Source organism: Actinia tenebrosa, unplaced genomic scaffold (assembly GCF_029948245.1).
Source record: "Actinia tenebrosa isolate PJP-AT-01 unplaced genomic scaffold, QUT_ActTen_1.0 PGA_scaffold4__44_contigs__length_22323623, whole genome shotgun sequence".
NCBI lineage: Eukaryota > Metazoa > Cnidaria > Anthozoa > Actiniaria > Actiniidae > Actinia > Actinia tenebrosa.
Genome location: NW_028292581.1, coordinates 2,258,057 through 2,285,653, shown reverse-complemented (window position 1 = coordinate 2,285,653; position 27,597 = coordinate 2,258,057). Strand labels below are relative to the sequence as shown.

The 27,597-nt window shown below is 39.5% G+C and overlaps 4 protein-coding genes across 5 annotated transcripts; 2 read left to right on the top strand and 2 right to left on the bottom strand.

Annotated features, from left to right (window-relative positions):
* The first annotated feature begins 98 nt into the window (after window positions 1-98).
* Window positions 99-5,262, top strand: LOC148906859 (uncharacterized). Its single transcript, XM_089036939.1, has one exon. It carries the CDS (start codon window positions 374-376, stop codon window positions 3,269-3,271), a length of 2,898 nt encoding a protein of 965 aa, XP_088893065.1. The 5' UTR covers window positions 99-373; the 3' UTR covers window positions 3,272-5,262.
* LOC116290036 (sodium/glucose cotransporter 1) lies at window positions 5,005-14,603 on the bottom strand. Its single transcript, XM_031697010.2, has 15 exons — window positions 14,375-14,603; window positions 13,353-13,424; window positions 13,027-13,131; window positions 12,854-12,913; window positions 12,287-12,391; window positions 11,856-11,961; window positions 11,656-11,736; window positions 10,753-10,961; window positions 9,723-9,858; window positions 9,343-9,450; window positions 9,097-9,247; window positions 8,473-8,641; window positions 7,843-8,058; window positions 7,323-7,563; window positions 5,005-7,046 (listed from the first exon to the last, which is right to left on the bottom strand). Exons 1-15 carry the CDS (start codon window positions 14,465-14,467, stop codon window positions 6,829-6,831), a joined length of 2,070 nt encoding a protein of 689 aa, XP_031552870.1. The 5' UTR covers window positions 14,468-14,603; the 3' UTR covers window positions 5,005-6,828.
* Window positions 10,950-24,219, top strand: LOC116290037 (sodium/glucose cotransporter 1). Of its 2 annotated transcripts, none has more exons than XM_031697012.2 (15): window positions 10,950-11,104; window positions 16,347-16,418; window positions 16,641-16,745; window positions 16,883-16,942; window positions 17,517-17,621; window positions 17,917-18,022; window positions 18,574-18,654; window positions 18,819-19,027; window positions 19,388-19,523; window positions 19,748-19,855; window positions 19,951-20,101; window positions 20,171-20,339; window positions 20,697-20,912; window positions 21,287-21,476; window positions 22,265-24,219. In XM_031697012.2, the coding sequence occupies exons 2-15, from the start codon at window positions 16,350-16,352 to the stop codon at window positions 22,477-22,479; spliced, it is 1,920 nt and encodes a 639-aa protein (XP_031552872.2). In that variant the 5' UTR covers window positions 10,950-11,104; window positions 16,347-16,349; the 3' UTR covers window positions 22,480-24,219. The 2 variants fall into 2 exon arrangements, with proteins under 2 accessions (XP_031552872.2, XP_031552871.2); XM_031697011.2 differs by lacking the exon at window positions 10,950-11,104 and adding an exon at window positions 14,595-14,750.
* On the bottom strand, window positions 24,001-27,575 carry LOC116290039 (uncharacterized). The gene is made up of 4 exons (XM_031697014.2): window positions 27,417-27,575; window positions 26,235-26,324; window positions 25,183-25,289; window positions 24,001-24,763 (listed from the first exon to the last, which is right to left on the bottom strand). Exons 1-4 carry the CDS (start codon window positions 27,490-27,492, stop codon window positions 24,566-24,568), a joined length of 471 nt encoding a protein of 156 aa, XP_031552874.1. The 5' UTR covers window positions 27,493-27,575; the 3' UTR covers window positions 24,001-24,565.
* Window positions 27,576-27,597: the final 22 nt, after the last annotated feature.

Here is a 27,597-nt window from a genome sequence, read left to right as displayed (position 1 = left end):
CATTTATCTAACTATTCAACATTTTGACTGAATGCACTCTTAGAGTGCTTTTAGTCTCGCTGTTGAATAACTAGATCTATTGGGGAAAATATTGCTGTTTGCTTCGGTTCGAAGAATAGAAGCAAAATATTGTTTTCACGGTTCGCCTAATATGGAGAGTGGTTGCCATGGAGATAATGACGCAACGAACGGCAAAAGGCGGGCTTTCGCAGGCGAAGGGTTTCATTCTAGCCTGACTGCAAGGTTAAGCACGGCACACTAATTTTGTCTTGCTTTTATTTGACGTTGTTTTTCGCTTTTCTCTTTTTCTTGACACAAGCTTTCATTCTATCATCGAGGTCTTTATTTTTCCAAGCATTATTTGACTGCAAGTATGGATACAAAACTACAAGAAGAGATAGAGAGACAACAGAACACATTGATGACTAAGCTTGTCGAAGTGATGGACACTAAGATGAACCATTTGAAGAGAGAGTTGGAGACTATTTCGGGCACCGCACACGAAGCCCAGATGAATGAAATCAAACGAATAAAGTTCACTGAGCCTCGTTCATTCAAGAAGAAAGGTCACGAGCACCAATTCAAGCATAACGAACAAGTAAAGCAGACTGTCGTCGAGGCCCGAGAGGCTGTTCAAGCAAGAAAACACGAGGCTTGCCTTACAAAGCTGGAAGAAGGTATTGCTTTAATCGACCAACGACAGAAGCTAATCCTTTTAGCTGACAAGTCAGAATACGGGTGGAAGACCGTAGGCGAATACGTAGAGAATGAACTCGCCGAGGATGACGATGATGCAAAAAAGATCAAAAAAGCTGAAAAAGAAGCTCAAAGAAAAGTAGTCGAAGCCCGCGCAACCAAAGCAGGCAGGAACCGCAATGCTTGGTTCAGAAGAGCTCCTAGAACCGCCCCTACAGCTACAGTTACCAACCCAACAGCCAACAGTTTTGTTTCTCAGGCAACTTTACCCATCGTGGGTCCAGGTCGAGGATATTCATACTACCCTGGAGCTTATAATGCAAAGAGAAGCGGGTTGTGTTTCAGTTGTGGTAAACCGGGGCATTGGCGAGGTGAATGCCCACTGATAGTAACCGAAGGGTCTACTCCTCAAGCAGGAAACAAAAAGTTAAGTATGCCTGATTTTTCCTTGTTAGTTGATTCGGAGGGAATAAAAGATGGGCAAGAGTGTTTTCGCACAGGTTGGGAGAGCGAATTTAGTGACGATATTGTTATAGAGAACGATGAGCAAGCAATGGCAGATTTCCTAGAGTTTGATCAAACTCATGAGCAGGTGAGAGGAAATCTCAAACGACATGTCGCTGAATGGGAGGCGTTAGAAGTCACTCAACCGGTGTTAGAGATTGTTAAATCGGGTTACAAACTACCTTTAATAACTCTCCCTGAGCCTACAGTGCTAAGGAATAATAAGTCGGCTTTAGACAATCAGGTTTTTGTCACAGAAGCTATAACAGATTTACTAACTTGTGGTAGCATCGATAGGGTGGACTACCAACCAAAAGTTGTAAATGCCTTGTCCGTTTCCATTCGCGATGATGGAAAGAAGCGATTAGTTCTAGATTTAAGGCATGTTAACCCACACCTCTATAAATATAAGTTTCGGTGCGAAGACGTAGAAACAGCTAAACAGCTTTTTCAAAGGGGGTTCTTTCTCTATACTTTCGATATCAAGAGCGCTTACCATCACGTTGAAATTTTTGAACCTCATCGATCCTATTTAGGTTTTCGATGGTTCTATAAGGGTAAGTTACAGTATTTTATTTTCAATGTATTACCATTCGGTTTATCGACGGCTCCGTATTTGTTTACTAAAATGCTCAAACCAGTCGTGAGTTCATGGAGGGGTTCGGGTAAGGCCGTCTGTATGTTTTTAGACGATGGAATAGGAGGCCATCGCTCTTTGGAGTCTGCAACATCTGATGCTGCATCCGTTCGCGAGCATCTATCTCGACTAGGTTTTATCCTCAGTGACACTAAGTGCGACTGGGAACCTAAGTTAGTGCAAACCTGGTTGGGACACGTTTTTAACATGTCAGAAAATCGCCTGTATGTCACAGAAAAAAGGGCAAATAAGCTCAAAGATTCAGTAGCGCGCATCCTCACAGGTCCCAACACAATACAAGCCAAGCAGCTAGCGGGGGTTGTGGGTCAGATTATTTCCATGTCAAAAGCCATTGGGCCAAAGGTTTACCTGCACACTCGACATATGTATTATGTTTTAGAGACCAGGTGGTCCTGGAATTCCGTCGTCCACCTAACTTCGCGCGTTTTGGAGGAATTGTCCTTTTGGACCAATAACGTAAGCCAACTTAATGGTACAGAATTGTTTGAAGAACCTCGGAAATTCGATTCCGTGATTTATTCCGACGCTTCTGGGCGTGGTTATGGGGGGTTCGCTATATCAGCAGGAAATAAATTAGTTTGCCACGGGCTTTGGGATGGAGCTGAGAGAAACAAAAGCTCAACTTGGCGTGAAGCCAAAGCAATTGACAACATGATACAGTCCCTTGCAAACACGTTACAGGGGCACAATATACAATGGTACACCGACAATAAAAATGTCGTAAGCCTTATCCATAGGGGAAGCATGAACCCAGAGTTACAGGCAGTTGCTGAGCAAATCGCAGATGCTTGTTCGGTCAATAGTATATCAGTAAATCCAGTTTGGGTTCCAAGGCAACAGAATCAATTGGCTGATTATGTAAGTAAGCTTAATGACGTGGACGACTGGGGCATAAGCATGCCTATATATAAGTGGCTCAATAACATGTGGGGCCCGTTCACCATTGATCGATTTGCATCTTGGTATAATACCAAATGTACCAGATTTAATTCCAGGTTTTGGAATCCTGGTTGCGAGAACGTAGACGCATTCGCGCAAAATTGGGGCTCAGAGAACAACTGGGTTGTATCACCTCCAAGCCAGATCATTAGAGCCTGGAGACATTTTTACATCTGCAAAGCTAAGGGAGCTATGATTGTCCCCCTTTGGAAGGGAGCGGTTTTTTGGCCATGCCTATGCCCAGATGGCACTCATTTGTCAAAGCATATCACAGACTGGGTGGGAATCCCGGACTATCATGTCCTAGCAACTGTTCCCGGGCGTTGTTTCAACACATTGTTTAAGGGTACGAAACTGAGCTCCAGGCTCATAGCTGTATTTATAGATTACAGTCGCCCGATAACGAGAACGAATGACAGAGGCTTTTGCATGTCTTTTAATGGTATATGCGACAACTGCGTTCTGACTGGTTAGCACTTATTTGCGCAGGCTAATGACGCCGTCATGGCTTACTACAGGAGTAGTTCTAGCCCACAGGTGGCTTATTTCAGGAGTATTTTTAGCCCGCAGGTGGCTTACTACAGTAGTATTTTTAGCCCACAGGTGGTTTCCTTGTCTAAAATGCATCCTGTTTAACTCAGAAGTTTGTACAACAGTTTTGTACATTATAAAGTGCATGCTGTCAACTCACAGGTGGCCTTTTTACATACACTTACAATAATATGAAATAACATGATGGGCTACACTAGGCTAGGCGCGTTTATAACCCACAGGTTGTTGTAAGTCAGGATCGTTATCATCCTCAAACAGGCGCAAGCGAATCTGACTAAGGTTCAGTTTAGGTTTAAAGAAGTTTTTATTTCTTTATTTTATTCCACAGGTATGAACATCTTTAATTTTGGGGAGTGGAAGGAACTACAAGATCGAGTAAGAGACGACCCAAGTTTGGTCTGATTGCATGACATTCTTAAGAAGTCTGCTATTTGCGCTAAAGCAGACGGGACTGTTCGTAATTACGTTTATTCGTTAAATCGCTGGGTAGTATTTGCAAAAAGGAAAAGTTTTACAGTTTTCCCAGCTTCGGCCGTAGATGTTGCCCTGTTTTTCGGATTTTTGTCAGATAATTTCGCCTCCGCATCAGTTATTGAAACCAGTTACTGTGCTTTGAAGTGGGTACACGATTTGGCTGGGGTACCTAACCCTGTAGTTAATCCCTTTGTTAAGAATGTGATCGAGGGGTCTAAAAGGCAGCACGCCAAACCTACAGTTAAGAAAACGCCGATTTTTTGTGACGCACTTCGTTTGTGCTGTTCTAAGTATCAGCTAGATAACACCTTAACTGTTCGTAGAGATATCGCTATGGCTCTACTGCTATACGCCGGTTTCTTTAGGTTTAGTGAACTAGCCTCCCTCAGAGTTAGAGATGTCACAATTTGTGATTCACGCGTGACCATCCAGGTCACACAGAGTAAAACAGATCAGTATAGAAAGGGTCAGGAAGTAGTCATTAGTAGGACAGGCAATCCCACTTGTCCAGTTTACAATTTGGAAAAATATATTCAATTGGCAGGCATCACGGGGCTCGGTTCAAACCCAGATTATGTGTTTAAACCTATAGTTAAGACTAGCAGGGGTTTTATGCTTGTTCATAAAAGCAAGCCGTTAAGTTACACTAGAGCTAAGGAATCCATTATCGGTTTGGTTAAACAGTTTGCTGGAAATGATGCAAATCTTTCGTTACATTCGTTCAGGGCAGGTGGAGCTACGTCAGCTGCTAACGCCCGAGTCTCAGACCGTTGTTGGAAGCGACACGGTCGATGGAAGTCAGAGTCCGCTAAGGATGGGTATGTGGAGGATTCTATTGAGAATCGGTTACTTGTTTCAAAGTCTTTAGGCTTATAACTACCCCTATTCATTTTCATTTTGTCCCGTTCTTTGGTCAGTTTCTAATTGCATGCCAGCAGTCAGCTTCCAATGTATCAGAATAAAGTTGTTTGAGTGTTTGATGGTCCAGGGATACAGTAGGGAATAGGGAAAACTTGCTGTTTGCTTCGGTTCGAAGAATAGAAGCAAAATATTGTTTTCACGGTTCGCCTAATATGGAGAGTGGTTGCCATGGAGATAATGACGCAACGAACGGCAAAAGGCGGGCTTTCGCAGGCGAAGGGTTTCATTCTAGCCTGACTGCAAGGTTAAGCACGGCACACTAATTTTGTCTTGCTTTTATTACTTTTAAGAATCGTTGTAAACATCTTAGGACCTTTCTCCCTCAAGGTCTTTTTTCGCCTAACACTGCATTCGGGAGGGACCAGGTTTCCTCCTAAAAAGGGGGTTTTGCCTGGCGGGCAGTAGGCGAGCTTCTACCAAAGATAATCCCTCAAACGGGTCTTGTACACAACAACAAAATGATTTAATAAACGGAGCCTGCAGTATGCCTTTGTTGGCGGGGCAATATATCGGAACAATGTGTGCCGACTGTCCAGCTTTCTAATTGCATGCCAGCAGTCAGCTTCCAATGTATCAGAATAAAGTTGTTTGAGTGTTTGATGGTCCAGGGATACAGTAGGGAATAGGGAAAACTAAATTAACTAGTTCACTTAATAACAAAAAATAAATATTAAAAGAATATATGGAAAAATAATATATTAAAAAATATGAAATTAAGCGTGTACTTACTTAAAATTGCTTATTCGTAATAGATCCCCTAATATAAACATGTAAAAATATAAATATAATAATATATGGTGTCCTAAGCCTATAATATTTGTACTAATATTCAAAAAAAACAACTTGTAACTGAAATGAAATTAAGCTACTTCCATCCATCCCGACAAAAACTTAAATAAACGGCTAGGACTTTGCCTAGGTGATACCTATTTTGGTCCCTTCGCTGGCTAACACTGGACTCTTTCGTAAAAAGTGTTTTCTTTCACGGGCCAAGTAAAATCATTCTAGGCGTTAGTCTGCTACTGAGTAATTTGGCAACAGTGGCTAGATGACATAACAATAACATCCCTTTGCTCTTGGCAATTGAATTCTTTCTTATGTCAGTAAAACGTTGTATTGTCTCACTTTTTGGCTTTCAAGTCAAATTGAATCGAAGGGAAACAAAAAGGCTTAGAACAAAACAACTTATGATCGAGAAAGTACTTGGATAGCTCCAAAGGCCTACTTACTGGATAGTAAAACACAGTTGCACACGCCAAACAGAACATATGGCCTCTGGTCTCTCCTTTAAAAATAGCTAGTGAAAAAGCGCAGTATAGCACGAAGTATCAAAAAGTATAAAAAAGGATAAAGTCAAGTAATCATGAGACACTCTTATTTAAGATTTTAAGACAAGGGTTGTTGTAAAGAAGCTTTTTTCGTACAAACACTAATAACTTGCCAACCTTTCATGCAAGGACGCAGGCAGGAGAGCCGAGGGGGCCATGCCCCAACCCTTCGTCGCAACAAACTTGCGGCACTTAGGAAATTTATACAGTAATTTTCATTTGCTTTGCTATTTTTTAAGAAAATTTATACAGTAATTTTCATTTGCCTTACAAAGTTTTGCAAAATTAAAACGTAAGGCATTGCGGGCGGGTTTTTTCCAAACAAAATGGCAGATCTTTAATTTTCGGACTACCCTCCTCTAGGAAAATCCTGGCTACGCCCCTGCTGTTCTATCAACATATACGATCATTTTCACTGAATACTAGCGAATATATCCAAAGTACGAAGCCTTTCTGCTGGGGGTCTTTTCACAAGGAGAAGCCAGGCCCTACCATACTTGAGCCCGAACTCTAGCATCCGCACCTTTTTATGCACGTGTGCCTGGCCTTAATCATCGTTTTTTTTTAAATTTTGCCCTACTTTCGTCCACTCTCATGCGCTTTTATGCACACTGATATGTTCTGACTGCAACAAATTATAAAGATCATTTAGTGGGATCAGTTAAATCTGTGATAAACAAGACCATCAAATATATGGTCATGGAAAAAAATACAGTTTTACCTATCTTCCAATTTCAACCAGGCAGATATTTAGCCTCAGATAGAAAAATAAACAAACATAGACACACATATACAGGATATGGCTATAAGGTTGATGTTCAGAAACATTTTGGCCCGTCTGTCTTGTTCCAGAGATGTAATTGTGGCCATTCTTCGCTGGTGCTCCATCGCTGCTCTCTTTGTTTCATAATTGCGCCCTTCGTAGCCACAAAACCAGCTGAGCAATCTTTTGAGTGGTGTTTGATGTGGCAATTCTAGAGAAAAAGTTGAAAAATTGATCAACTTGCAATTATCTGTTGATTTAAAATTTGGCCTTCAAAAATGACCAAGATTGCAGGGGTGTGGCCAAAATTTTCCAATAGGCGTGGCTGCATTGGATCACTCCCCAAAAAATCTCAGCAAATCTTCCTTCTCTCCCCAATGTTTAAAGTTCATGCTTCATAGTGACACGTTGAAGGGGGTCTCCAAGATTTCTCATAGGCGTTTCTAAGGATCACTCCCCACAATAAACCTCAGCTCTTGGCTCTTACTCTCATAAACTGCATCATGTTTTTCCAGATTATAACTGTGTCTTCCATCAGAAAGATCCGTCATTTCAAAGAAGTCTGTTCCGTCATGGACTATTGTTGGGGTTTGAGGTTCTTCGTGATGGTTTTCTGTCTTTTCATCTCCAAAAGTCTGGTTTACGAAGTCCAGCTCATCACGATTAGTCTCGAGATGATCGGTGACCGAAAATTCGTCTTTGCAAGTCCACCATGTTAGTCTTGAAATCTGTAAGTAGCAAGTGTACTTTAAAAAACTTGAAATGCTATCGAACCTTAAGCCAAGTCAAAAAAGAATTATTCCCAGATGAGTTAGGATTTAAATTTCAGTTTCCTAGTGTGGCCTAGCCTGCGTCACATCCGGAATTTTCTTCGTAAATACGGAGAAAATTCCGGATGTGACGCAGGCTAAGTGTGGCCTCCCTAGTCAAAATTTCAAATATCTCTTGGTCCTACAGCCCCAACCCTAGAGCTTGACAATTATAGGAACGTTGAAGCGTTAACTTACGTTAGCATCAGGTAAGGGTTTTGTAAAAGCACTGATAACCAAGATAACAATAGTGGTAATCCAAAACAGGATCATGGCGAAATACATGTAGTGTAAATCAGCTACAATCCCTGGGCGTTGGTCTGGTTCTCCGCATCTCGGTGCCTGGTATGAAAAATCCACCACCATCTTGACAGCACCGATGATAAAACCCACAGTCATCCCAATGAACGCTCCCTGATACGTACAAACGGGTGATAAACACTGATTATTTAAAATCTGCATAGTATCCTATAGCGATAATGATTCTAGGCATGTAATGCATCGTTTGTGCAAAGGAAACGTTTCTAGCATTTTCAATTTTTTTTGTCTTTTTTACTATGGAAAAAATGTGCTGTTTTGTGTCAGGCGTAGATAAGTTATATTTCTTTGCTATTCCAGTTTGTTAGAGTATGATGACATCTACCATATTGTCTATGATTTCCTATCTAGACCTCCCATCTTATGCTAAGTGAAGTATTTGGACCCCCTCCTTTGAACAAGTGTTACAGTTACATTGGTATATACTATCTGACCCCTCTTTTGAAAAACTCCTTGGTTACTTTATTCCTTTCAACCCGTGTGTATCTCTAGCAATTGGCTGTGACTAACCTTTTCAGTAGCTTTTTTCCATAAGATTGCGATCAGATATACACTAGCGATAGGTGGACAGAAATATAACTGGACTTGTTGAATGTAAAGAAACAGCTGACCACCTTGTACGTTTTGAACGACAGGAATCCATAGGACACCGATACCAGTCATCACTGCTACCATAATCCTAGGGCGGATAACATCAAAAAACATTAAAAATCGTGTAAAGTAAGTACTAGGTTTATGATTGAACCTCTGACCCTTTTTGGGCGTATTGTTTTCTCATTTTAAGCCTCTCGAGAATATAAAGCTCCTCTGTTTTAGTTACATCCATGCATCTTTCCAAAAGTTACCGTCAAACACAGGAGCGATATTTCGAACATAGCTCCTGTGTTTGGCGGTAACACTTAAAAAGATGGATGGATGGATGGATGGATGGAGGGAGGGAGGGAGGGAGGGAGGGAGGGAGGGAGGGAGGGATGGATGGATGGATGGATGGATGAATAGATGGATGAACGGATGGATGGAAACTCCAATGGAATAAGAAACTTTAATTTGATTTTGTTTCTTTTAGCTTTGGAGGGCTTCCTGTGGTGTCGTGAATCTCCATGGCAACCAACTCCACCAAGATGCAATACGCACCTTCCAACAATCATCAGTTCCCTCACAGATGCTTTCTTTCTTATCAAGCTATACACATCAATAGTGAAGAGAGTGCTGGCACTGTTAAAGATGGATGTCAAGTCACTCATCAGAGCAGCCATCATCACTGCCATCATAAGACCACGAAGTCCTGCAAAGAAAAATATATGATAAATTTTAGATCAGCAAACACCTCACCTGGAATAACTGAGTCTAACATAACAAGCAATAATCCGAGGTACATACCTGTGGGCATTAGTTTTAGCACAAGCTCTGGGTATGCAATGTTTGTACAACCAACTTCACTACCACAGATCTCCATACACTTCTCTGGCACGCTGCAAGCCACGCGGTCTACAAATGAAGATATTTTTAATGTAATATGTGATGAAGAAATTTCAGGACATTTCGATACCAGTAGACATGGAGCTAATCATAGTGTAATAGAAACCACGAGCAGTGTTGAAAAAATAAATGTTTGGAGAGCATTTCTGGATACATTAGAACTTTTCGTCTTAGTATAACCGGCGAACAAAGTACTTTATACTCAAGGGAAAGACATGAGGTTTGAAATGACAACTTAATTAATGAATCTATAGTGATAATATTATGTGGCTTCAGTTTACCTGGTGATAAAATACGACTGATCATTCCTGGCATGACAAGAGTGAAGAGAGGTAGTATCTTGATGTATCCAGCAAAGATACATCCACCTTGTGCGTGAGATAGACTCTTGGCAGCAAGAGCACGTTGAACTATAACCTGAAAACAAGATGGATGTTTTGCGTTATAAGTCAGTTACGTGCTATTTTCCATTTGAATTTATAAACTACTTATGGCAGCTCATCGATATATTTGGCTAAAAACAGAGAGAATGATGCATGTAGTGCAGCCTATTGCCAGTGAATTACTGACATCTTTGGCGTATACTTTAGTTTTGCTGGTAAGTTCATAGTGCAGTTTTCGTATGACTGTGAAAAGCTGAGTGCCGTAAGCGTCACGTGCCGTGACCGTGACCGTGATACTTTATAGAATTTTAATTGGCTGATTTTTTTTAACACGCAATATGATTGGTCTAAAAGTGCCGTGATCTTGGCGTGACCGTGTCCGCGCTGCACTGTTTATGCCGTGTTCCGGGTATTTGATTGGATAGAGAGTAAATTCTCGTGTAATGTGATTTTCCTGGCGTATCCTTTGATTTGTCACGACCGTGTTCGTGCCGTGAACTTTTCACAGTCATACGAAAACTGCACTATATACCTAAGACAACAAAGACTTTTCTCGAGATTGCGTGCATATCTTTAATTGACGAGCCATAAAAAAAGTTCTCAAATGTTGCGCAACAAATATTTTCTAAAAATCAAAATTGATTATTTATGTCGAAAAAAAATTACAATGTCACTTCAAATTCCTGTTTTAGTCTCTTCGTCCGACCAGTTAATTGGGTTTGGATGTACTTGTTAGTCATTGTCTTAGCACGTAACCAATCAAATTTTGTTGCTGTTTCAGGACTGAAAGTTCAACCCATGCAGAAGCCCAGGTTATAAGATCAGTGCTGTTTTCCTATATTTTTGAGTCATTCCTCGACACGGGGAGAGCTGGGCTGTCCCATAGTGAACCTTCCCTAGATCCACCCCTGATCTGATCTGATCTCACCTGATCTGCACACCAATACCATACACTAGCAATGGACTGACCCAAAATGAAGCCTGGCCAAGGAATATCAGACTTGACGGGATCCCTGAGCATGATAAAAGCATTCTGTGGTGGTCTTCCACATGTGCTGTTAGAATGGAGGGTATCGTTTGATAAGGCTTGCATGTAGAGTCGTTCAAGGAATCCATAACCACCTATCTCTCTGAATCCTATATAGAGAAGTAAGTCAAGAAAGGTAAAGTTTTGCGAAGTGTCAAAGGTCTTCCTGCTCCAGTCACCAATTCAAGGAGAACGTTCGTGGGACGAAACAACGACGAAGAAGCAATGGCGGAACGACAGAACCCATGCTAGAGTAAGTTACGTTTTGGTACTTTTAATCATTTCCATCCTAATACGATACATTTTATTTACTATCTTGCTTCTCATCGGACGAGAGCCCTCAGCCAATACATGATATCCTGTGAACTCGACATGATAAATGCATAATACGTTTGCTATTTCTTTAAAAGCAGAGTTTTAAAATCTTTATTTTTAATTAACAAAATGCCATATAATAAAACAATTATTGAATTCGGTTTTCGCATGATATCGTCGAATAATATCGTAGATTATCAAAACTTTGGTCTTGCTAATTTACGGGATATCATCCTCAGACTCATATCATCATGGCGCCCACCATAGTATTAGCCGCACATTAAAATGACTGAGCTAAAAATAGTTTCTTCATGCTTGCATATGAACTTCACTCCTCCTGAAGTTCTCTTGGATTTAATACTATCCTGGGAAAAGCTCACTGTGCTAACCACTATGACTGCCCGAGAAGCTTCATGAATGCAGAACATTCAGCTAAAAGCAATATTTTAGTTATATCATAAAGAAGGCATTACATTAATCTATACCTACCCATTGCCATAAGGATCAACGAACCAGAAACCATAAGAAACGTTGACAATGTGTCTGTATAGATCACAGCAGCGAGTCCTCCTGTATGGATGTACAATAGATAGAAAGATGGACTGAGATTCTACCAAAAAGCATGCCTGCACAACTGGATCTGATGCCGGCACTTGCATGTGTTGTAAATCATAATCAGAACTACTCACCAGTAATTGTACAAATGCAAGTCAGGAATAATAGAAGAAGAATAGCAAGGTACAGGTTCCATCCCAAAGCAAGCCTTATAAATAATGCGCCAGAAAACAGGTTAACCTGAAACCATACAGACAGAATGAAAGAAAGAAAGAAAGGTTGATAACATCCATCACAAGAGTCAGACCTAACACTGATACAGTCAAAAGCCCTATCTCGATTGACGGTTAACTTAACTATGAGAGGGATCTTTCGGGCTGGATTCGGGACTTAGTAAGGAAGAGGAGAAGGGGTGCGGACAAAGGTGGAAGCTTCTTGTTGGCGATGGGGTATGTTCCTTCGGTCAATACAGGTTTTGCACCATAACGTGCTGGCGGCCATGTTCGATGGCAGAACAATAGAATCACTTTACTCTTTTTAGGTTTTTTATTTTAGCAATACTTACGGATATCTTGGTAAAAACATAAAGTATTAACGCAAGAACCGATAGCCAGACTCTCAGTCTTCGTCCCCCAAATCTTCTCTTGATGTACTCGGGCATAGTGCACACCTGTGAACGCATAAGAGATGAAGTCAACAATTCATATTCGAGTTGCATTTCTTGAGGTTCAGACCATGCAGCTGTGTATGAATGGGTAACTCCAGATGTGTCGAGGTTTAAACGTTCGTATATCTGGTAACGGGTACGTACGTTGGTAGCGACATACTAGCATTCTTAAGTCGTGATCCTTCGGACTTTTCTCATCAACCATCTATGAAGCGAAGTGAATGCTGATGCAGGACACAGTAAACAACACAAGCCCAGGGCGTGCCCCAGGGGGACTCCTATTGGTAAGGAGAACGGGGATTATCGTCGTACCTTTTACGTCGTACCAGTTCTTAGGGTGCCACAAATCTAAAAGGACCACCAGAGTAAACCGGTACCTCTTAGGATCTTTTTCAGATAATATGCTAAAATACTACTTCAGGGCAACATAGCAAACGTTATTTGAAAAAATATATACATACATACCCCGGCAGCTATGTAGACTGGAGCGAACACCCAACCAAGTAACTGTATCATTATCATGGCCTGAAAATGAACTAGATTACATTACATATGCATGGAAGTACTCTATTTTTCAACTTCATGTTTTAACCTTTGCACAAAACTCAAGAATTGTCTTAATGCTGGAGGTGACATACATTAAGTTCAAATGCTCCTACTCCAATGCCAGCAGCAGCACCAGAACCTGCCAACCCAATGAAGTGTTCGCTGCCGATGTTACTGGCAAAGATGGACGCACCAATCTGAAATCAAAATTACCAATACTAGTATGACCACCCAAGCAAGGAGACTAGCCAGGACGTATATCCAGGAATTTTAGGAGAGGGTTTTTACTAGGAAGGCGAGGAAAAGGAGGTGGTTTACCAAGGATAATAATGAGAAAAAAAGAGGGATGGCTAGCCACGCCCTTCACCACCTCTGGATCCGCCCCTGCAAGCAAGTCAAGTAACCGCAAGACTCTTACCGGTAACCAAGTCATAAATCTACCAGCCAGGAAATAACCGCTGACCGTTGATCTGCTGGTTTTAAACATTGCCTGTTGAGAAAGTGTAAGATGAATAGGACGTTTGCATGATGGCTTCATCGACCTCTACTACCAGACTCCCTTGCACACTTTTTTTAGTTCAATTAAATTAGCACCAATTGTCTTACTATTCTCATGAGGAAATGCAAATTTAAATAAAAAAGAAAATTCGCGAAGCATTATGGTATTGAGAGTCAAATGACGCCATAAAATTTTAGATTTATAACGGCCAGGTGTATCAATTGTCGCGGAAACATTTATCTTATCTCATTAGATTTTCAGCGATGTCATTATGCAAAATGGCGGAAATATGTTATAGAATCGCATCTCTTCCGATCCCTCCCCGGATCTGAATACTGGATATAGACGGCAAGATAAGCTAAGGGGTCTTGTGGTGTCTTTAGGATTTTTTATCTGTAGTATGTTGAGCAAAATATAACCCACTAGCGACTTCAGCGACTTTAGCGACTTTACCGACCATTTGACAATTCCTCGAGGGTGGCCGCTTAGTAAAAGTTCAATTTAGTTAATGATTTGTTTAGTGTGCATGAGTGACCATGTATAGCCTATCGTCTTGTATTCTTCTTCTGCGCTGTGATATACAGTTTTTAAAAACAACATGCAAACCTCTACTTAAATGTTTTAGCTGTCATAATGTGATCTGCTGGTTGAAGAGCCGAGGTCATTTTCTCAATGATCCAAACCAAATTATTTCTAGAAAATTCTGAGTATGACACCGACAATCTGAGAAGTATTCAGATGTAACTCATATAATCAGATGTAATTTAGTTGTGTTCTTTTCGGATTGAAATTAATGTCATTTATCTATGCAATGATTAGCAATACATTTCTCACTTGCTATGCTTGCAAATACTCACAAGCTGTTGTTGACTATGCGTGTGATATCGTTTGAGATTATAATGAATGTTTAACCCAAAAATACTACAACAATAAATACTTACATAAACACCTACTCCAACCACCACTAGAAAATACAATATCACTACCACAACATCCCATCCTTGAAGACCTGGAGCACGATATTCAACTGCCATAATTATAAACCAACCAACAACTGTGCGAAGGCAAAGATTTATTCATGCAATCCTTTGTCATTCTACTGCATGACATTCATCTTTTACTTTCTGATGTATATTGTTTCAGTCACGCAATCCTGCACGGGATGCTCAGTAAGGCGTACATCTTCTGGTGTTCGTAGTCTTTTCTCGGTTCCTCTTGTTTTCCAGTATGATGGCGTCTTCCCCACCTGGGCTTCAGGGATGGGACATCGTTATTGTCGTAGTGTTTTTTTCGGTGGTTGTGGCTATTGGGATTTATGTAAGTATCTTGTGTAAGGTCAAAACACACGTCTGGGGAGCATCAATGCTGTGTTCGCTGACTCTTCCATAACAATAGGTATCTCTTTCTCACGATATTAAAGGTGATTATATATATTCTGCTAGAGAAGGTGGCCTTCTGAAGTCGGGCCCGGAGTCGAGCACCAGTGTGCAATTATGGGTTTAACTCCCTCATGCATGTATACTAATTTAAACATGACAATCTTAATAGCGCTATTCCGGCGACAAACGTTCAGGTTATGGTTTTGCTTATGGTTTTGATTATATTCGTTGTCTTACAATGAAAAACGTTTGTCGAATTCTTTGTTTTTCTTCATGCAAGTGTCTGCTTTGAGCAATCAACTGCTCGTTGGTTCATTAATCAATCCGCGTGATCCGGCATGGAATGACTTTTTTCTAGCTCATTTTTCTACGTGTACATCAATCACATCATCTTGCAGACACAATGAACACCCACAAAAGTTGCAAACAATGAGAACAATGAGTGTAGTCCATACAATGCAAACAGCTGACTTTGCCATGAATTGTTCCAAAAGTAGCTGAACTGGTCCAAAAGTTATGTGTTCTTTTGAATCGACTAGTCCATTGGCGATAACTTTTGTTTAAAGTATTTATATCTTTATTAATACCTGCTAATTAATCATCCTCTAGTCTTGCAAAGCAATATTACCCTTCGACAAAGGAATTTGCAACCCTTGAACTTTATAGTTACCACAAATGATACCCAGATGATTGATCTTGGAGAAGCTGCCATCATGATGAATGTAACGCCAGTACTTGGTTATAAAAACTGTGAAATTCTGTACTCATTTGTATTAAAAATTCTAACTTTAGCGGCCACTTGGCGAAAAAGTCTGGGGAAAAGGTTATGTACAATTTTTAGACCTCTATTAGGCGACCACCCTCTATTTAGCGACCACCCTCTATTTAGCGTGAGCCAGTTGTCAAAGTGGGATTTTGCACTACTAATGAATCGATTTTAAAAGTGGCCAACCTCTAGTTTTTGAAACTCTGTGGAATTTGTATTACAAGTAATTATGTAAATGCACCTTAAATAGGGGCTTTTCACATTTGCACCATGCAAAAACATATATACATCTCGTTATTTTTATTCCCGCTAACATCTAATACTGCAGGAAACAGAGCTGCATTGAGTTGCCAAATGCTGCTTAAGATGCGGTTTTACGAACGACAAAATCGCCAACTCGTCGCGCAACATTACTTTCACAACTGTCGCGCACAGCGTTGAAAGTTGCAGAGCGAATGTGGCTCGTTTTACCACCACAACAAATTTTCTTTGTTGCAGAAACTAGAAAAAACTTCGCGTTCTACTTTTGCAACAAAGTCGCACAACAAAATTTTGTTATTGCACGGAGTGGTAATACTAGCGACAATCGCTTAGCAACTTACAATGCAAATGTTGCAGGACAAGTTGCACGATTTTGTTGCAGGTATTACCGCACCTTTAAGGCTATGTTTGTCATGTGTAGCAAGTCAGTGTTAAACATACTTAGTAGTCGGCAAGAGAGAGCTCGAAGTGGGAAGATTTGAAATGAAGTGATTAATTGTTTTTCAGTCAATGTTCCGAACAAACCGTGGAACTATTAGTGGATATTTCCTGGCTGGAAGATACATGACTTGGTTACCGGTAAGCTCATCAGTTCACTTGTAAGAGACTTGTATCCCTACAACACCCAGATGATTATGACTCAGACTTAAATTTTGATTGATTGAATTACGACACCACAAACGTCTGGGCTATTGGCGCGTGTAGGCGCTCTCTTTTCTATCCCCTTACTGGGAACGACTAATAAGGTGGGAGGAGAAAGGGAACGTATTCACACATGCCGCTTACTATTGGTTCACTAAGGTTGGTGCGTCCATCTTTGCCAGTAACATCGGCAGCGAACACTTCATTGGGTTGGCAGGTTCTGGTGCTGCTGCAGGCATTGGAGTTGGAGCATTTGAAGTAAATGTAAGTTGAAAAAATAAAGAACGCCTAGAAGTGTCTTGTTTAGAAGTTGCAAAATGAGAAACAAAAAAATTTAAAAGCGGAGAGATTGGTGATCACTTACATATATTAGTTAAAAAGGCGTTTTATTGTTATTGCAGGCAATGATAATGATACAGATACTTGGTTGGGTATTTGCACCAGTTTACATCGCATCAGGGGTATGTAACAAGTATATATATGGTTTAAAGTCTCTCTAAAGAGAATAAACGTCGCTTTCATGCAAAACACAAACAACTTAATATAATGTCTTTTTTTCATTACGTTGAGTGGTTTTTGAATGAGTGAGGGGAAACGGTACGGCAAATACTTAGCCGTATACTGTATGTTACCGAAACCGTAACCGTACGTGTTTTGATTGGATAATTTACTGAAAGATCTCAGAGCGGTTTTGGTATGAGTGGGAAACTTACGTTACTGACTTAAAGCACGTACATGGTACGACATGCCGCTAGAGAGTGGTTTTGGTATGAGTGGGAAACTCACGTTACTGACTTAAAGCACGTACATGGTACGACATGCCGTAACATTGAAATGGCATTCCATTGTCTTCCAATAACTTCTCCAATCACAGCGCGTAGTTACAGTCACGGTAACCGTTTGTTTCCCACTCATACGAAAATCGCTCTATTAATTTTTTTGTCAAATGACAATATTAAGTGGAAACAAGAGAATATGAACTAAGAAGTTCATATTCTCTTGGTGGAAACGTGTCGTATTACTTGATAATTACAGGTATGTACACTACCCGAATATATTCGCAGAAGGTTTGGAGGAGTAAGAATCCGTGTCTGGCTTTCGGTGTTTTCGCTGCTACTCTACATCTTCACCAAGATATCTGTGAGTTGTCTTTTCTAGTGTCTCTTTTTAGAATAATACTAACAGATCAGATTTCGTATGCCTGTGAAAAACTAATGGACAACGTTCCGTTCCGTTCCGTGACCGTGACGGCGGCGCGTCTGAAAATCTTGATTGGTTGAGCCATAAATTTTCAATAGTAAAGAATATCTCTCCATACCATGGTTCTGACCCATTCCGAAATTTTTCAGTTTGTCAGAAAACTATTATATAATGAAAGTCAGCTATAATCCATGTTTATGATTCTTTTTTTGAAAGATTTTATATTTGTCTCCAGGTCAACCTTTTTTCAGGAGCTCTTTTTATCCGACTAGCTTTGGGATGGAATCTCTATCTGGCAATTCTCCTTATGCTATTCATATCTTGTCTTTGTACCATTACAGGTCAGTTCAGAGTTAACTTTGTATCTATGGATTATACGGCGTGTTTTTTTTTTTCAGGTCGCGATCACGTGAAGACACGAAACAATCTGATATATATGGTCGGGATGATCTTAGGGAAGCAAGGGGGATTTGCGCTGCTTATGTACCACCTCTCACTGCTGTTGTAGGTCGTAGAAGTTCGAAACTCAGACTCATAACCATATAAGAGCATACTGAGTTGATCGTTATTCCTTTCCTGTGCTTCGAGAGTTTTTTCAATATCACCGTTTTTTTCCTCCCCCAACAAACTCAATCAACTATCAATATTTTATTTACCGACCATGTCCGATCCCAATAGGGGATATTGGTCAGGCATTAACGCAAAGAGGAACTCAAACCTTATCTATATCAAAAGTGAAAACCTTGGCCAACAACTCGATCGCCTTTATTACGGTGTTTGGCCGGTATTTTTTTGTATCAGCGCTGATTAAAGTAGCCGCACTTGGTATTCTCTTTGGTATAACAAAAATAAGGATACCAATGTATTTATTCTTACTGTTACTGTTGGTCAGGTGGTTTGGCAGCTGTCATCTACACTGATACCCTGTGTACGACACTCATGACGGTCGGATCATTGATTGTGGCAATTATGGGTAAGACTATACTTTGTTAAGCCTTAGATCGGACTTAGACTCAGCTCTAGAAGCTGTGGAGATCATGCAACTGAGAAAACTGATTCTATAAGTCAGTCCCAGTTGGGTTTTTTTTTTTTTTTTTTTTGTCGCTGAAAAGTTACTAATCGTGTAATCCAAATTAGGATTTTCAAAAGTTGGTGGCTACAATGCTCTTCAAGAAAAGTACATGGTAGCTGTATCCAATGACACACTGTTCTCCAACAGTACATGTGGAAGACCTCGTCCTGACTCCTTTCTCATGTTAAGAGATCCTATCAACTCTGATATTCCATGGCCTGGCTTTATTATTGGTGAAACTATTATTTCTATCTGGTATTGGTGTGCTGATCAGGTCAGTAAGGGCCGCGTAAGCTGTGGTGCCACACTTTGCTCTCTACAATATATTAAATTAGTGAACCTTATCTTGTTTCATCACGATACTCCAGTTTCAAGTTCTCTGTTGCTCAGGGTTAGCCTCGATCTTGTGCAGAATATTCACGTGACATGAAATGACATAACTAGCTTTCCACCAGTTTGCACTATAGGACCTTCTTTTCTATAATAGCATCCCCAATCATAATACAGTGCATGGTGAAGCAATATTTCCGCTTGCCTCGTTATGCCTTAGACTTGCATCACTCATAAAAACCAGAAGAGTGCCGTCAAAACGAAAGTCCATGAGATTTAACTCAAATTTCGTTTTCCACTTTAGGTAATAGTCCAGCGTGTTGTGGCTGCTAAGAGTTTATCTCACACTCAAGGAGGATGTCTTTTAGCAGGTTACCTCAAGATTCTTCCACTTTTCACTCTGCTCATGCCAGGAATGATTAGTCGTGTACTGTCACCAGGTAATGGACATTTTAATAGATTCATTCATCTAGGGCATAACGCATGTTTCCCATTTCAAGCCTCATGTCATTCCCTTGAGAATTATTATACTTAACTTCAAAGATTATTTTCTCAGCACTGCTCGTGGTTTATATTACACTATGATTAGCTTCATGCCTGCTGGTATGGAAATGTCCTGAAATTCCTTCATCGCATATAAAATTGAAAATACCTTCATTTGTAGACCGCGTGGCTTGCAGCGTGCCAGAGAAGTGTATGGAGATCTGTGGTAGTGAAGTTGGTTGTACAAACATTGCGTACCCTGAGCTTGTGCTAAAACTAATGCCTACAGGTATGTACCTGGATTATTGATCGTTAGTATGTTAGACTCAGTTATTCCAGGTGAGGTGTTTGCTGCTCCAATTGATCATATATTTTTCTTTGCAGGACTTCGTGGTCTTACGATGGCAGTGATGATGGCTGCTCTGATGAGTGACTTGACATCCATCTTCAACAGTGCCAGCACTCTCTTCACTATTGATGTGTATAGCTTGATAAGAAAGAAGGCGTCTGTACGAGAACTGATGATCGTCGGGAGGTAAAGTAGTAAACTAGGACGCAAAGCTTTTGTATTCCTTCCTAGTACTAATCCAAGGTGTTTAACTAGAATAATGGTTGCTGTCATGACGGGTATTAGTATTCTGTGGATACCTGTGATTCAAAACGTACAAGGTGGACAACTATTCATGTACATCCAAGCCGTTACAGCATATCTCAGTCCGCCCATCGCCGCTATCTATGTTGTTGCTCTCTTTTGGAAGAGAGCTACTGAAACAGTAAGTATGTCTCCAGAGTAGAAATTTTCTTATGAAATGCATATATAAACATAAGCATTGCCAGATATACTGCTCCTTCTCATTCTCCAAATATTGCCATAATGCTGTTCTTTTCCAGTCATAAAATAAAATAAAATAAAACCCTCGAAGCAGAGCAGAGAACCAACAAACAACTCTACTCACATACGACACCGAGCCCTGCGGTACTCGAACCCGGGTTGCATTGGTGAAAGGCGAGCGCTCTCACCGCTACGCCACCCATGCCTTTCCAATTTTTCTTCGAGACTCATATAAAATGGACGTTTGATCAATAATGAACAAAATGACTTTATATACTTTTATATTTCTTTTATCCAGGGAGTATTCTGGGGTATGATAACAGGCTTTGCAGTTGGTGTAATAAGAATGACTTTAGACTTCGTGTTCCAAGAACCGCGATGTGGTGAACCTGACAACCGTCCAGCCATAACACGACATGTACACTTCATGTACTTTGCCATTATTGCGTTTTTGATAACAACCATTGCCATCGTTATTATTAGCTATCTGACCAAACCCTCAGCCGATAGGAAAGTAAGTCATCTCTGCATAAACTTATACTTGCAATACCGAATTGAAGATCCTCAATTTTCGTTTTATGCTACCCTGGGTTAGAGAGGCATTCTTGCTGTAGTGTTCCCTAGACTAAGAAGCTGTCCCACTTTTCCACCCAGGACTCAGTAATTTGTTAGAATACCAAGATTTGCATAGAAAAACAAACCCAGAGCAATTAGTTTACCAGCTCATAAATTCGTGGCGTAGATATTAGAGTAATACACCTTCATAGACCATAATTCCATTGTTTTATTTTGTGTCTATTTGACTATTACACGTTGACTATTGTATGTTGTTTTTTCCCCATGTTACTTTGAAACATTTTCAATGACTATAACTGCACTGATTTCTAGTTCTCTAGACTGACCTGGTGGAACAGATATGATGAATCTTCAACTAATGATCATCTAGAAACAGACCGAGATAACGAAATAGCGATGGAACATTTGCAGTTTAATGTTTCTCGTGACAACTCAGATGCAGAGAGTGAAGAGATCGCCGACAAGAATGTTGACATACCGTTAGACAAGAACGACACAGATGGTTTGTATAAAAAATTAAAATAAAATAAATCATTAATCACTTTTATCTAAGTGTCTAGTCGTATCCACTAAGGCTGCGTTCACAATGTATGGCAGAGGGGGGACAGGTGAAATTGAGGGGGGATCGGGAAAATTTTGGTAGGAAAAAGGCCGGGGGGATGGGAAAATGTTTATCAGAAAAATGGGGGGGATGCACAATTTTTGGAAGAAGCTACAAGCCTTGCTTAGGGGGGATTGTATTTTTTTGCATGACTTTAAGGGGGGGTGTTAAGAATTATTCTGGACATTTCAAATTTTCACCTGCCCCTCCCCCTCTGCCATACATTATGAACGCATCCTAAAGTTTGCAATATTTTCAAACTAGAGCGTTTTCATGAATATGATTATGAGCTTTGGTGTCGTAAGGCCTGTTTTCCATTTTAGACCACATGTCATTTCCCTGAGTATTATGTCTTTGCATACCATGGCACTAGGGTACAAGAGACGAATATGACTCTAACAAACGATATTATTCTCAAGAGAATCACGTATGGATTGAAGTGGGAAATTATGCCAAATATCTGAAGATGATTGTAGAAAATTGTCGAAAACAGCGTACCATTTGCGACCTTGATGAACAAATATTGGTTAAATATGGCGCGTTACCTTTTCAATGTTTTGTAAAATAGTTTTAAATCGCTATTTGAAGCCACTTTTTTCTTGGATTCCGGCTAAGTTCGCTAACCTATAAGGGAACACAAAAAGGCTTGGAAGTAGTTGACATCATATTATTATTTCTTGCATTTGCAGAACCTCATCCATCGCGGATAAAGAGGTTTTACAGTTGGTTCTGTGGCTATGAGGCAGGCAGCGAAGAAGCAAAGAAAGCAGCAATGCAGCAGCAACAGAGACTAGCTATCATCTGCTCCCTTAAACAGAACTCTAAAGCAAAAATCTTTCTCAACGCCAACTTTCTCTTCATTTCAGTCTTGTGCGTGTTTATGATGGTGTATTTTTCAGTTTAGGTCACAAACGCTTTTATCAAGACAATTTTGATTTATACTTCTTGTCCACCACACGTAATTGAAGGTAGTATTGTAAACACTAAGTAGTCAGTTTTCCATGCAATGCGTCTTAATTTTGGATTTAATTACTTCACTAAAGTGGAATCAATTATTTCACAAAAGTGTATTGCAGCTTCACCAACATGGGATCAATGTTCTACGAATCAAAAGCTGCAATGTTCGCCAATAGTAGCACTCAATTTACCTCACGCAACGATTCGGTGTGGCTACAAATTTAGATACAAGGTTTTGATATATTACCTTGGATAGTTTCTCACGAAGGTGGTCATAATGCACTTCAGTGTTATGTAGCTGGACAAAAAGCGAAGATAGGCGGGAACCTTTGAGCAACACAATATTATAATGCCTCGCTTTTGGGGACCAAGGAAAGTACGTAAGGGCGTGGCAGTACACTCGTTAGCGCCGGTTTATAATAATAATTTGGGTCACTTCATGTTCATGTTCTACTGAATGGACCCGAAGTGTGCGACGATATTAGAACTTGTATCGCAAAAAGTAGAAGACAGGTTGCAAGAAATTCTGCTTACTAACGAATATTTTTCCAGCATAGATGTACGTAGATGTGGTTAAAAGAAGAGCTTGCTTGAAAAACTGGACAACATAATTAACATGTTTTTGATTGACATCCAAGAATGCTCGATTTTCTAGTGCGTGAAGGATGTCTTGGTCGATTGACAAGGGTTGCAAGTACTATCTTTGAGTTATGTGCCTATGAGGAAATGGAAAGTGTAATGGTGCTTTTTAGTCATGATCCATTGGGTAAACGAGTGATTGAACGCACTCAAGGAGAATAAAGCAAGAGGACATTAGGATGAAAGAAGAGCACTAAAGGCATCTGATCTCCAGAGGGTATGCTACATGGTACAAAACATGTACTACTTATGTATCCATGTAGCTCTAGCTTGTTGTGCCTAAAAATCAATGGGGCTAATGGCAGAATGTAACAGGGAAGCTGCGTGGAGGTTGCCACGATTTCCCCTTCCTGGAAAGCTTCCCGTCTTCCTTATTGCCTAAGGGCCCATTTAGTTCTCCAAGGAGCAGGTCAATATTGGGTCCTTTCCAACTTGTTTTTTGCCTTTCCCTTCCATTTCCTTCATTCCCTTTTTTCTTTCTTTTCATTCTTTTCTGTGTTTATCCTTGTCAGATCTGTTAAATTTTTTGCCAATTCTAGTTTATATTTTAGCAGATAATAGTGTTCAAGGGTGACCAAGAGCATAGCTAGTATTTACTATAGGGGTTTCATTAAAGGTCTGGATGGGAGACTGCTCCAGTAAATGAGCAAAATTCTCTGTCTTTAACTACCATTTATAGTTTAGTAATGTGTGAAATGTTCAATTAGACACTCGGGCTAGTTTATGACTTTCTCCTATCATTTCAAAGCCTAATCAAACCCCTGCCAACTATGCCAAAAGCAACAATAACAATAGCTATCACCACCAGCAAATGCCATCTACACAGTACTTTAAGACTTATTCTTAAACTTTATTGAATTTTGAGCTCCAAAGTTGTCATGTAAGAATATCCCTAACCAGTATTGAATCAGAGCAGTCTTCTCCCAGACAACAACACAATTGAAGGATGGTGTTTGGGAGATACCAAGGTATTGATTGTTAGAATAAGGATTTTCAATGATTATTACTATGTTTAAACAATCAGCAATAAAAGTAATCAAGATCTTGATTCAGTGGTAAATATAATTCAAAAAGTTTGCATACAAAATTTGTTTCTAGCAATGTGTATCAAAAACTGCAGTCACATACAGCTGTTGTGATTGAGTTTGGTTTCCATTAGCAACCCAATCAACAAAGCCAAACATCTAACCACATTCGTCTTTTCTTGTTGATTGTGTTTCTAGTGAAAACCTAGAATTTGTAAAAAAGAAAAAAAATTACTGATGGTCCATAATTGTTGTATATCAAAATGTTTTACAAACATTCAAGTCATATTTTAATTCCTTGTAATAGAGTATCAAGCATGGTTAAAAAGGAAAACAACAGCTTGAAGTACACCTTACTCCACAGGTACATTAATTTGGTGGTACAACAGCCACAGGGATTCCAGCATGATGAAGTACATAGTCACTAACGCTGCCAAGAATGGTGCGGCGGACCTTATTTTGGCCACGTGTTCCCATGATGATGAGCTCAGCATTACAAGCTTTGGCCTTTGCAACAATTCCTGTACCTGCACTCTCGTTGGGGATATGATGGAACTTATACTCCACCTGCAATATAATAAAATATAGTTGTAGTTAATAGTAGTTCCAGACCTTTGCTACTAAATATATGCAAGAAGACTTCATTAGGTGTTTTCGAGGATTTTTCAATAATAATGTTTTTCAACTTGTCTTCATTCAAGTCTGTGTGATAAGACTGACAGATTTTGTTGCTTTTCCCTGGTTTTTTAATGTAAATCCAAACAAATATTCTTGAATGCCATAAAAGAATTATTTTTAGTTTGTTCTCATTACTGTAAGAGTCATTGTCAGAGAAAACGTGAATAGAACCTTGCATTTTCTGTGCATACTTCAACATCCACAGAAATGCTCTTGTTTTTAACGATTTGATTTGACTAGGCCCCAAATTTCTATATTCTCTGATGGCTCCTCTATCCTTTCTGCATGAATATTTTCATCTCTCTTACCTTAGCTCCCTGAGCTTTAAAAGAGAATCCATCTTCAAGTTTTCCAACTTCCTCCAACTTCTTTTTCATGATTTCGCCCCATTGTTCTGTAGGTGCACCAATACCACCTAGAAATAGAAAAATGGAGCAATGAATTCGTGAAACAGAGAAATACAATGCTGTTTCTTTACAGAGTAATCAATTTATCTTTTCAAAATATTCTTTTTATCTGTTCATATTATTTCTCGTAAGAAATTTTTTTCTCATTTTGAGAGCTTTTGTAGTACCCTTGTTAAAGTGTATTATGGCCGAATTGTATAAAATATGTAGTTTGTTAGTAATAATAAGAATATCATACCTAAATTTGTTTCAAAAACTTATTTCTTGAGATACTTGAGAAAATTTAGCACACTTTGTTACGTCATTTTGGTGACACACTCTAGATTAGTAATGCACCAAATATAAAATGTAATTTGTATGAAATAACAACAAAAGGCAGCTTCATTTGATAGCTTACGTAGTGCTCTTCAAATGTTGAGAAACTGATAATTTAGTGTACTCCCTGAAATCAAGGTCCTACATTACATTCAAACAGACTTCATGTATTTGCAACTGAATCTGAAGAATGAAAAGGTTGGTGCTAAATTTTCTTAAATATCTAGAGAAATATGCTATTATATCAAATTTAACTGTGATATTCTTATTATTACCAATAAACTACACATTTTCAACATTAATCTTTCTTGTGTCATATACATTTTAATGTGTTCAAGGATGGGGAGCAGCACAAATCCTGGACATTATTGCTATATAAAGTTATGACAAACTAAGTATCACTTGCTTAAAATTTGGCCAACTACGGTATTTACCAAAAATACATGAGGTGGCAGACTGTAGTATGATCGATTATCTTGTGTATCGAAAACTCATAAGTTGGATAACCTTTCATGGTACTGTAAGATTAGATTCCAGTCTTTCTTTAGGATATGACTCTCGAGACACAAGTTTAAAATTTCCAGTTGAAAGTGAAAAAAAGCATACCAAAACCATATTGAAGAACAGGCATTACTTACTCTTTAGACTAAAGACTGGTAGGCTAGGTGGTTCAGTTACATGGATAAATTCAACCTTGTCTTTATCCTTCCTTATCTTCTGAAGATACCCTGAAAAATATATTATGTCAGCTGTGTTTAAGAGTTTCACCATGCATGATGGGATGGCCCTGGACCCTCTATATGCACCATAGATGAAGGCCTCCTCTTAAAAGATTGGTTATTATATTATTATTATTATCATCATCATCACTATTTACATTGTCTAGTGTTGATGGTTTTTATAGCCACCATATTTTGGACGAATTTAACAAAAGGTTTGTCATAGTCTTTTATTGGAGTGCTTTTTCGTTATATATTCTAACATGGCCACTGTGTCTTCACTGTCAAACAGCTACGGATTTGAAGATATTAGATTATATAGAAATGATTCATAAACTGGAAAAACAAGTATTGGACTCCAATAAGCCATCAAAATCTGGATGGTCCTACAAACAAACTTAATTAAGGGATGGGCAAGCTGTATAAGTAAAAATCACTTAATTTTGAGGTTAAACATAAAGATAAATTTATTCATCATATGTTCATCAACTACCACATAAGCTTGAATATGGCTGTTGAATCTTAATTCTTAGGAATTAATCCCAGTATTTGGCGAAGAATTGTTTGTTTTGAAAAAATCAACAAAGCTGTAGCTTGGGCACAGCTAACGTATGAATTTATAATGAGTCTACTGAACGAGAAAATCAAAATTTCTTTTCGTGGCACAAACGGGGTCGGATCGTCCTTAGGCCTGTTCTAACAGCAAAATGGATAGTTACAGAAGTTAAGAGACACACTGTAAGACATATAAGTGTAATCGGAAAAGCGTAAAGTTTAACATTTGTACATTTCGAAGATGACGACACAGGACACTTGCTCGAATCCTATTAATTCAAGCTATTTTAGCTCACTCTGGAAGTTCAGATTACGACAGGAATAGGATCGAATCATAGAATTGTAGACATCCGACTTGACATTGGCAGATAGCTAAGGAAGTGACCTCTTTCGTAAATGTAAAATTCACAATTGAACCTGTACTACATAACCGAAATAGCGAGGGTACGCCGGTTTATACGCTCTGTAACTCATCCAATATGCATCATGTATTCACCTGAACTATATTGGATAAAATTCTTTGAAATCAAAAACTGACATACTCACAGTCAAATGCATGTTCACTGTAATCACTACCGTCTACAGCTACGGCCACAACTCTACGATCGCTCGACTCAGCCATGTTCAGGGAAGTAGAATATATTAGAACTCCAAAGGAAGCAGCTCTGCCGTGAAAAGCATGCACCAGCTTATGTTAAACCTCGTTATAACACTCATCCTGATTGGT

Bases quoted from the DNA above. Each gene is read 5' to 3' on its own strand.
- LOC148906859 (XM_089036939.1), top strand. From the start codon at position 374: ATGGATACAAAACTACAAGAAGAGATAGAGAGACAACAGAACACATTG.
- LOC116290036 (XM_031697010.2), bottom strand. From the start codon at position 14,467: ATGGCAGTTGAATATCGTGCTCCAGGTCTTCAAGGATGGGATGTTGTG. The intron at 13,425-14,374 runs GTAAGTATTTAT...CTTTCTCAACAG, and splicing joins TGGTTGGAGTAGGTGTTTAT to GCAATGTTTAAAACCAGCAG. The intron at 8,059-8,472 runs GTTAGTCACAGC...TGTACGTATCAG, and splicing joins GGAAAAAAGCTACTGAAAAG to GGAGCGTTCATTGGGATGAC.
- LOC116290037 (XM_031697011.2), top strand. From the start codon at position 14,661: ATGATGGCGTCTTCCCCACCTGGGCTTCAGGGATGGGACATCGTTATT. The intron at 16,746-16,882 runs GTAAGTTGAAAA...TTGTTATTGCAG, and splicing joins TTGGAGCATTTGAAGTAAAT to GCAATGATAATGATACAGAT. The intron at 18,023-18,573 runs GTCAGTTCAGAG...ACTGTTGGTCAG, and splicing joins TTGTCTTTGTACCATTACAG to GTGGTTTGGCAGCTGTCATC.
- LOC116290039 (XM_031697014.2), bottom strand. From the start codon at position 27,492: ATGGCTGAGTCGAGCGATCGTAGAGTTGTGGCCGTAGCTGTAGACGGT. The intron at 26,325-27,416 runs GTGAGTATGTCA...TATATTTTTCAG, and splicing joins CAGTGAACATGCATTTGACT to GGTATCTTCAGAAGATAAGG. The intron at 25,290-26,234 runs GTAAGTAATGCC...TTCTATTTCTAG, and splicing joins ACCAGTCTTTAGTCTAAAGA to GTGGTATTGGTGCACCTACA.